Here is a 10,843-nt window from a genome sequence, read left to right on the forward strand (position 1 = left end):
AACAATTGAACATTATCAGTAAGAGAATTTTGAAAATGTTTACAAATACATTTTTATTATTGATTAAAATTTAATAAAATGTCCAAAATTGTTCCTTCAACCACGACTTTAAATTTAAATGCAACAATACTTTTTTCAAGTAATGTCAACTTCAACTTGGGAGTAATTGTTCCAAAGATTATCTCAACCTATATGTGTTCTGGGCTGATTTTACTTCCTTCAAGCAATGCCAAGTTGGGGTAATTGTTTGGGATTTAAGTCGCTTGGGGTAATGTTTTTGATTTAAAGTCGGTTTCAACTCATTCACCCCTTTTTTCCAAATATAGGTCGTGTACAGCTCGCCTAAAACCTACTTGCAATCGCTTTCTGCACCCCATTAATTTCGACCTGCACTTCCTCATTTTCTGGAATTTCAGTTTTACTTTGGAATCTTTGTTTGAAAATTGGTGTCCTTTTGTGGAAGTGAGAATTGCATTTTCTCCAGAAGAGTAATGTAACACCCCGGAAAAATCATTTCAGAAGTAATTGAATAGAGTTTGGGAAAGAAAAAGTAATTCCATAATAGTTATGCTGAGTTTGTGTTCCGGAAAATGAAAAATGATTCCAGAATAGAGGTTAATGAGTTTCGGAGAGATTAATCCGAAAGTATAAATATATTTTCTGAAAAAACCACTCCGAAAGTATATGCTGTTTCATTTCGAAAAGGATTTTTCTAATTACTTTTTTCACGTTTTCATAGATTTCTCATTCGGTTAAGGAAAGAATAAAGGAGACAAACACTCTCCCAAAACACTAAGTTGTCATCGAAGATATTGGAAAATAAAGACGAGACAATCATCATCGCATTTACTAGAGACCAAGTGAAAGAAGTAGAAGAAGTTAGGGTTAAATTTCAAACCTATAAGGTTTTTTTTTCGTATATTTGACAGGTGTGGGTGGAAAGATGAGTGGGTACAAGAAGCAATTTCCAAACCTACTGCTGGAACTTGACCACACAATGTAGTGTCAAATTCTGAACTCGGGGAATTTCGTACAATGTAACACATAAGGCAATGTTGTTTCAATGGATAACACTATTAATGCATGCGTGAGGATTCATTTGTGACGGAGTAATTAATAATATTTTTGGAAAATGTTTCGGATGTGAAGGGCTGTGTTCGTCCAACGTCTCCACGTCTGCACCTGCTCGTGCTTCGTACGCCGGATTCTCCGTACTCGCTCCTCAATCTTCGTTTTTCTTAGACAGTAATCAATGTACAGTAAATGCAACCTATCTACCACTCACTCTAGATGTGTATTTATAGTTTTCGCTATGGGCTTGGGATTAGTGAAAAGTTAATCACGGCCCAATTCAGCCCAATAGCTTTTAACCCCTACTTACCTTAAGCTAAGTTGATTAGTGACGCGGTCGGCCGCCCTCGCGGGACTTATCCTCCTGACCGGCCCGCCCTGACGGGTCCACGGCCTGGGCAGCCGGCTTCGGACGAGTCTTGATTTTGGGCACATGGGCGTCCGCCCTGCCTAACCCTTCCCAACAATAAGTAGAAGGGTAGTTTCCTGGGTCCCAAACGATGATGTGGGCGGCCGGTCCGTTTGGTGGTCCGATGACGTGGATGTCCTTCCGTACGGCGTCCGATCCCTGCTGGTACAGGAAGTGTATCAAATTATTATAAATAATAAATAGAAGTTTCAGGTATCATTTTCTCAAAGAACTTGTGTCTTGTTTGTCTAATCTTATTTATTTATCAAAATCAACATAGATATGACGATGATTGAATTCATGATTACGGAAATAAATTGTAATAATAATAATTTTAGAGATTGTGACTAAAATTTAGAAAGAAACTTCATTGAAATTGGGTTTAATGAATCATATGAAGATAATACTCTATACAACATATCATTATTTTATTCAAACATTCACATCAATATATATTAATCCTAATCCCTTGACAATTAGTTCTAAATTCATATATCAAATTGTTAATCTCTTAGTCAATTTAACATACAATTTACATTAAGTCAAATGCTTAGAATGACTAAGTTATTGAGTCTATCCTTAGATTCCAATCACTTAGGTGTTCTATCTCTGTCCATGTTCAAAGTTACTTCCCAGTAAGCAGAGACATTCAAATAGCATTATATTTTCATACAATGATAGTAAATTCAAGAAAGAACATATAAATGAACAACGATATATTGCATAGAAATATTACATCATAGTCAATCCCAATGAAAAATGAAATTAACTACTCCTAGTCATCTAAAACATACTCATTTGATGAAATTCGGACGTTTTGATGCCTTGAAATAGCCTTTACCAATTTTCTTGAGTTTCTTCATGTTTCTCCTAACAACTCTCTCATTTTCTTTCTTTCTCGACTAAATAACCACTCCCAGAAATACATAATTTGTTGAGCGCATAAGTAGGTATTTGGTGAGTGAAGACTCAATTGTTCTTCTGTTAATTGATCTCACTTGATGAGCGAGTGTCCTTCTTTTTAGCTAAGCAAATCATCAGTGGCTTAGCGAGAACATCCTGATGAATTCTTTCATGATGCATTAATTTTTTGTACAATGATCTAACACAACTTTCCTAACAATTATTACATTTTTCTACTAGAAAAACACATAAGTCATAAAATTACAACTTTAATATTATTAATAAGCATAAATAATATGTATTTTTCACACTTATCAATAATACATTTATTTCAAAGGATTTGAGACAATTTGTTTGCAAGGATTTTAGAGAGAAATTCAAAACATTTCATGTATCAGTATGAAGATTTGGTGGAATGGACTATTCTTACACGAGTGAAATACCAAAACACTCTTCACTTTAATTTGAGGGAATGGGTTTCACGTGTGGGAGGGAATGCATGGGGTTTAGAATCCATTATGGATAAGAATCGATTATGGACTATTACATAATGTTTAGAATCGATTTTAGATGTGTTTTAAAAGGCTGGAATTGATTCTACAAGTCTTATAATTAATCTATGTTTGAAAAGGGTGGAATCGGTTCATGGAAGATGTTGGAGGGTGGAATCAATTATGCAGTGAATTTGATGTCAACATTTGCATCATTTCTTTTTTTGTGAAAACTGATTAAAGAGTGAAGTGAAAGGAAATGATGAAGCCATGCAAAACTGAAAAATATTAGTGATAGTTGATGTGTAGTCCATCTCCATATCCATGGCCAATATTGCAATGAAGTTGGGAAATGTTATTTGGCAGTGATGTGTTAGGTGGATGTTGGTAACCTACACAAGAAGTTTGATATGCAAATTTCATTATAACTAATTCTATAGATTTTTTAACTTTTGATTTCATATCAATTAATATAATTTTATAATAACTCTAACAAAAATTAATTATTGTTATAGTTAAATGTTAACAATAGTTGCAATAACAATATATAAATTATTATTTAAGAAAATGTATTCTAAATTTATTCCGACAAATTCTTTTTAATTTTATTTTTAATTTTTAATTATTATAAATAACAACAAGTTAATTTTAATATAATTTCACTACTTACGTTTAAACTTATATCACATTTATTTTTAAAGACAAAATAGTGATCATCTAATTTTATCTATTGAAATATTTTTTTTATCAATCGTACACATCACATCATACATAAACTTTCATTTTAGATCATTCAAACTTTTTCTTAATTCAGAAAACAACATAATATTTTTTATTCCTTTAAATTCATTCACCCATTCTCTTTGAAATCTATTTTCCAAATCCAATATATTATAAAATGAATGAAATAAAAGAAAATAAAATGAAAAGAAAAGTTGTCTAGAATAAGAGAAAGATGATAAAAAGTGAAAAACAACCGTAAGTGATTTAATTTATACAAAAAATTATAAAATAATTAAATTATTCTTATTCTTATTAAAATCTATCTGAATGAGATTTAACGTAGGAGGTGTGTTGAAAGTCCACTTCTTATCATTACTTATTTAAAAATATATTTCAGATTAGGTAATTTATAATCTGTGTCCAAATTATGCAATCCAAAAATACCATTCATGGTCAATTTAGACTTTTCCATGAAAGTGCATGAATATGGGATAAAGAAATAAAGAGTTAAATATTAGATATAGGTACCGATTACACAATTGTCTACCAAAGAAATTTTTTCTTAAAGCACTGTTATAATTTGTTGATATTTTTAAACAAAGATAAAGGTTTTCTTCTTTCATTTACATGTGCGGATAGAAAGCATGGGTGCAAGAAGAAAATAACATGGTCTCATTATCAAAGCCCAAAATAAAAGCCGAACAGAAATGGGTTTCTTATGGGCCGGAAAGAAAAGGGTCCTTAAGCAGAAATTCGAATTGATGGACAGAGCGCGAAATTTGAAGTAATGAATTAGTAATTGGAATGGATAAGCAGAATGAGAGTACAGTACTGAACAAAAATTGAATTTCTTTCTCTATTCCACTCTTTCTCTCTCATCACTGATCGTAAAATAGAAAACCAACAGAAATGAGCATGTGCCTTGTTCTTCTTCTCGTCCTCTGTTTTGCGTGCGGGGGACATATTTTGCCAAACCCGAGGTGAATTTGGAGATTCGCTCCGATTTGAAATTTGAATAACATCTGAAGTATCCTTGTGGAATGGTGATCTGAAGCGAAGGAGAGAAGATGAAGAAGGGACTGGGTGGCAGCGGTGGCGGAGGCGGTGGTTTGGAGTTGAAGCAGAGAATAGTATGTGCGCTGAACAAGGTGGGAGATCGCGACACTCAGCAAATAGGAATGGAGGAGCTAGATCGTGTGGCGCAGGGTTTGAGGCCTGAAGGGATATGGTCGTTCCTGTCGTGCATTCTGGAGACGGAGTGGGAGCAAAAGGCTTCCATAAGAAAGGAGTGCGTGAGGCTGATGGGAACCTTGGCCACTTACCACGACACCCTCCTCCTTCCTCACCTTCCCAAGATGGTCGCCAGCATCGTTAAGCGCCTCAGGGATCCCGACTCCGTCGTCCGGGACGTCTGCGTCAACACCGTTGCCCTTCTCGCCTCCAAGTTGGGCCTCGCCCTCTCACACAAGGATAAGGTCTTTCTCTTGCTCGTCAAGCCCATTTTCGAGGCTCTCGGCGAACAGAACAGGCATGTTCAGTCCGCCTCTGCTCTCTGCCTCGCCAGGATCATTCACAACACCCACCACCCTCCTCTTTCGCTCCTGCACAAGATGCTTCTCAGGACTCTCAAGTTGCTTAAAAACCCTCATTTCATGGCTAAACCTGCCCTGCTTGACCTCACCAAGACCCTTATCCAGGTTTCCTTTCCTTCTACCTTAATTAATTAATTCATTCATATATACGATACTGGGCGCATTTAAGATTTGCATTAAATTAACTTTCTGTACGAATGGAGCTCTAGTTCTGATAACAAAGCACTACCAAAAGCTCTTAAAGCAACTATAGAGCGCACCATCCCCACTCGGATATTTCAGCCTAACGAGTCATCTCAGTTTTGACTCTAGGTTTGAAGTTACCTCTAATTACTCATATTCAAGCTTTGTTATCCTTAACCATCCTATCGTCTATAAGAGACGACCTATCTGTGGTCTTGTACCAAATAAACACCTAAGGAATTGTATCTAAATTTTTATCCCACAAGATTGCATGCAAAATTACATGTTTCTTTCATTTTTCAGGCTGGGGGTGCTCCAACGCAAAATATTCTCTCCGCTGCAATTGGCAGTATCCAAGACGCCCTAAAGCACAGTGACTGGACAACTCGCAAAGCAGCTTCTGTGGCACTGGCGGAAATCGCTCTGGGCGGTGCTTCTTTTTTGGGATGTTTCAGGGCTTCCTGTGTTCAGTCCCTTGAGTCGTGTCGATTTGACAAGGTGCTTTTCTATTTTTTTTTTGTTTTTTTATATTCATCTTTCTTGTGACTCAATTTATTACATTCTTATTCATCCTTGGTTGTGTTATAGGTAAAACCAGTTAGAGATGCTGTTTTGCAAGCGCTTAAGTATTGGACAAGTCTTCCGGCTCCCGATACTCCTGACCCTTCTGAAACCGGATCCTCCTTAAAAGGTTTGCCTATGTTGTCTCTTTTGTGAACAACAATACTTGATATTTAATGTCTAAAGAGCGGACACCATTTCTACTTCTTCGCACCCAGTAACTTTGTTCGCCTTGGCATCATCGTTATCTATGTTGTGAATTTGTGATGCGCCCTTTTGATAGTGACCATTCTATTCATCGACATGCTTTCATTGCTTTTTGTTTATGTTGTGTTCTGCTCATGCTTTTAACAGAAAATATCTGCAGAGGCGACTCTGATCTTAGCAGTACGACCGAATCCAGACAGAAAGATGTTAGGCTCCAAAAGGTTAATATGAAATCAACCATGGGAAGGATTCCTTTGTCTGTTAAAAAAACATGTCAAAATTATACCAGGAACACTCAGCATAAACCTGATGATTGGCATGTTGAAGTAGCAGTTCCCAGACCCCACTCTGTTGTGGAATTCCAGAATGAAGAATCAGAGAGTTGTTCTGTCTCTAAACCATTGGAAACAATGAGTGCCGATGTTTCAAGCATGCAAGATGTTGGTTATGAATATGTGCCTATGGACGACAAGCAGGAGTGTTCTTCTGTTTCTAATCTTGCCACTGATACCTTTGAGACCAAGTTTTTAACTGCTCATGACTGCTTTGTAAATAGCGGAGTACCAAAGCCAATTGCAAGAAGCCAAAGGTATAGTGAAGAAAGAAGTTCTGACGAACAAGTGTACTCCGTAAAGATGCAGCACCCTAGTAGTTCTGATTCTACAGTCACAGAGCCAAGTCGTCAAACTACACATGAATGCTGTATGCAAATGGCAAATGAAATGATTTGTATTCAGAATCAACTTTCCGATATTGAAATCAAACAAGCTAACATGATACACCAATTACAGGTATTATACACACGTGATTCTAAATTCTTCACTCTGTTGTTGCTAGTCATTTTCCTTTATCCGATGGTTTCTTGAGCTTAGGTTTCGTTGTTTTTTATACAGTGTGAAACTGGTGAAGTACCTAGATTAGGTTTGCATGTTTCTATCAGTCGTATACGAACAACAATGGCAATGAACTGAACCCTACGTAGATAATGTGAATTGTGGGACTTCTGGCACACACACATAGGCATACTATTGTTATACTGGACTTTTAGTACTTTTTTTGTTATGCATCACACAGTATAAGGAACATCTTTAATTTAGCATACTGTCAAATCTTTTTCAGATGTTTTCAACTGGCATAATGGATGCCCTTTCTACAATCCAGTCAAGAATGACAGACTTAGAGAATGTCTTTGATAGATTAAGTCGAGAATCTTTTCAAGGAGGAAGGCATTCTTATTCTGAAACCTCCAAATTAGGGAAGCAGAGTGAAATTGTAGCCTCTCCCAGGTTCTCCATCTGCACTCCAAGGCCCTCTGTAGAACTTAATAATAAGCAATCAGTCTCTCTGTCAGTTAAAAATTCTGAAAGTTGGGAGAAAAGGACATTTTCGAGAAGCCAACCCGGGATTCATTCTGTAGATAGTTCAGATATGTGGAAAAGTTACAAGGTCAAGGCTGGCAGAAAAGGTACAGAGAAGGATGTTTTGAACAGCTCAGCGAAGGATGCAACAAGAATGGGTTTGGTAAAAAATGATGGTATCATTTCTGCTTCTAGAACAACCAATGCCAGAAATGGCTGGTCTGAGAATAACACAAACTGCTGGAAGCATGTAAAACGTCTTGTATGTGAAGGGGATCTAAACAGTGCCTATATGGAAGCTTTGTGTTTCAACGATGAGTTTATTCTCGTTGAGCTTTTGAATACTACTGGTCCAGTTGTAGAAAGTTTATCCGTAAAGACAATCAATGCTCTTCTTAGCACTTTAGCATCACATCTTCTCGAAGGAAAATTGTTTAGTATAATAATCCCTTGGCTGCAACAGGCAAGTTCGCTTACCCTTATTATGTATTGCATAGAGATGTATTGATTATCATTTTGAATTCCGTTTTCCTTTCATTAAGTGGCTTCCTTGGAATAAATAAGAGTAGCTTTAAAATCTGTGCAGATCTCAATGTTCCTTTGATGGTTATTAATGCTTTTTATGTCAGGTGAAAAAATGTTGATGGGAACTGATAATAACTGTCATGATCCGAAATGTATCATTATTATATTATATATATATATATATATATATATATATATATATATATATATATATATATATATATATATATATATATATAACAACTGGTAGTTATGGGTAGCATTTAAGAGCAATAATGTGTTATTAAGATCATGTGAGAGGAGGCTATGTGATATGGAATAACTTGTTCTGTATTACTTCTGCAGTAGAATTAGAAACTGCCTTGCTCAAACTATGCATAACTGAAATACGAACAAGCCTTTCCTTCTAAGTTGGGCACTTCTGTCTTTGAATTTATATGCCGTTTACTACTCTGCTACCAAGTAACTTTGGGAAATCTGATCCTTTATGGTAATCTTATTTTAGATTGTTGAAATGAGTACTATCCATGGACCAAATTGCATTGCTATCTCTATTGAAGCCAAGGAGCATCTTTTATCGGCAATTCAGGAGGCCGTGAACCTGCACATTTTCAGTCATTCAGAAAGAAGGCGTGCTGCTGAATTAGCAATGAAATTACATCATATATGGGGTAAGACAGCTGAAAATTGATATTTGTGTAGCTGACCAAAATTTCATCAATATAGCCGTTTCCTGTTAGGGCTCGGATCTCGTCCCTGGTTGAACTCACCCAGTTCTTGCGTTGGGTTTTACGAATAATCTGCTGCTATTTCTGGAATTATTGATTTGTGGAGTGTTTTTTTTTTTTTTTTATCTTTCCCCGATTGGTAGCTGTGTACTCTGATAGGAAAAAAAGTATTGCATCTTTGAGAATGGATCTCAAAATTATGTTTGTTTTTTGAGTGCTTATTTTAAATTTTTTAAATTATTTAATCATACTGAAATCACTAAACTCTAAATCACTAAACTCTAAAGCTAGATATTATTAAGTGTCTTGGCGCATTTCTGGAGCAACTCTAGATTAAAAAAAACGAAAGAAATCAAGAAAAAAGAGAACACTAAAATAATGTCAAAGTTGGGTCTGCGTGAACTGTTTTTGGCCCACTTTTTAAATGAATATTTAATGGAATGACCACGGTATACATTTTTTTATTTTATTTCTATTTTGAAAAAAAAAATGGTTAATTTTATTTTATATTTAATCAATATAAATTTTTAAATATTTTATTTTATTTCTATTTTGAAAAAATATTATAATTACATAAATTTTAAATAAAGTATCAAATAATAATTAAACATAAATAAAATTTTATGATAATTAAAATATATGTTAATTTTATAAATATTAACTAAACAAAGTTGATAAATATTTTTAAGAAAATAAAAAAATAAATATTCAAGTTTAAAAACATTCAGAATATTTAACTTAATTTTAATAATTTTTTTATGTACTAATAGAGATTATAATATACTAATTAAACAAAATCAATATATAAGATATACGGTGATAAACCATATATGAAATTAAGTTATTATATTTTAGTAAATAAAGTGTAAACAATTATGATGGTAAAATTATAATTATGATAATAAGTTAGGAAATACAAATAATTATATATAAAATCACTAATGTAGTATTTTACATTAAAACAAATAATATATAAAAACATTAGAAAGAAGTTAAAATGTCAAACGTGTCTCTTAGAAATAATATGATACATCATCCGTATAATATATATATATATATATATATATATATATATATATATATATATATATTTATGAGTTTTAAAAATAATTATTTTACTTTACTTAATACCATTTTTTACACTTTAAAAATTAATTTTTACTTTTTTTCTTTTTATATAAATTTTTACAATTATATGTAACATTAACAATTACTATTTTTATATTATTTTTATGACTAAGGACACTTTGGTAATTTTTAATTTTTTATCAATTAAACAATTTTTTTATGTGTCACATTGATCAAATTTTACACTAATTTTCACAAATTTTATTTCTAAATTTACTCAACTCACCTCCAAATCCTTAAAAAAATATAATCAACTCATCCTCAAATTCCCTGAAATCCATTCATTCTCTCTTCTCCAAATTCATCATCTAAAGTGAACCAAATTAAGATATTCACAGGATATTTTAGCAAGATTATAATTTAGTTAAGTTCCTTCTGTCGTCTTCCGGTACATATTATTCTAATTTATTTGAAAGATAATATTTGCAAATCATCTTGTTTTTCATGATCTTGAAGAAAGAATTAGAGTCTACAAACTCAAAATCAATCTCCGGGTTGTTGGGTCTATCGAGGAGGAGGTTCCCTCTGGGTTACACAAACACCAATAACATCTGAGCCAACTATATAAGGGAGTGGTACTAAAAACAAATCCGTGAGGGCTTGAGCGGACAATATCTTATTAGTGTAGAGATATGTGTATATCGAAACTCCGGGTGAGTTATAGTCCAGCATGTTCCTTTCACTAAATTACAAAACTCGAACATATTTTGGAATAATTTTAAAAAGGTTTAATTGTTTGGATGATCCTCACTTTTAGGACAATGTGTTGTTACTTGGTTCCTATTTTAAAAAAGTGTCAATTTCATCTTCAAATGTGTTAATTTGCATCAATAAATCCATTTTTGTTCATAGCTTTTAAATAGTTAATATTGACTTATTGGACATACTGTGATGAAAATTTTTGTAGTGTAGTGACATTTGTTGTCTGATGTATAGCCTATATGAGCTTTATGAGGTGGAAATT

General features: G+C 33.8%; 1 protein-coding gene across 1 annotated transcript; it reads left to right on the top strand.

Annotated features, from left to right (window-relative positions):
- Positions 1-4,419: 4,419 nt before the first annotated feature.
- LOC124839350 (TORTIFOLIA1-like protein 2) lies at positions 4,420-8,957 on the top strand. The gene is made up of 6 exons (XM_088112294.1): positions 4,420-5,294; positions 5,676-5,870; positions 5,961-6,063; positions 6,288-6,931; positions 7,260-7,961; positions 8,529-8,957. Exons 1-6 carry the CDS (start codon positions 4,665-4,667, stop codon positions 8,712-8,714), a joined length of 2,460 nt encoding a protein of 819 aa, XP_087968420.1. The 5' UTR covers positions 4,420-4,664; the 3' UTR covers positions 8,715-8,957.
- The last annotated feature ends 1,886 nt before the right edge of the window (positions 8,958-10,843 follow it).

This window comes from Vigna umbellata, chromosome 4 (genome assembly GCF_029865625.1).
Source record: "Vigna umbellata cultivar VRB3 chromosome 4, Vumbellata_1.0, whole genome shotgun sequence".
Taxonomy (NCBI): Eukaryota; Viridiplantae; Streptophyta; class Magnoliopsida; order Fabales; family Fabaceae; genus Vigna; species Vigna umbellata.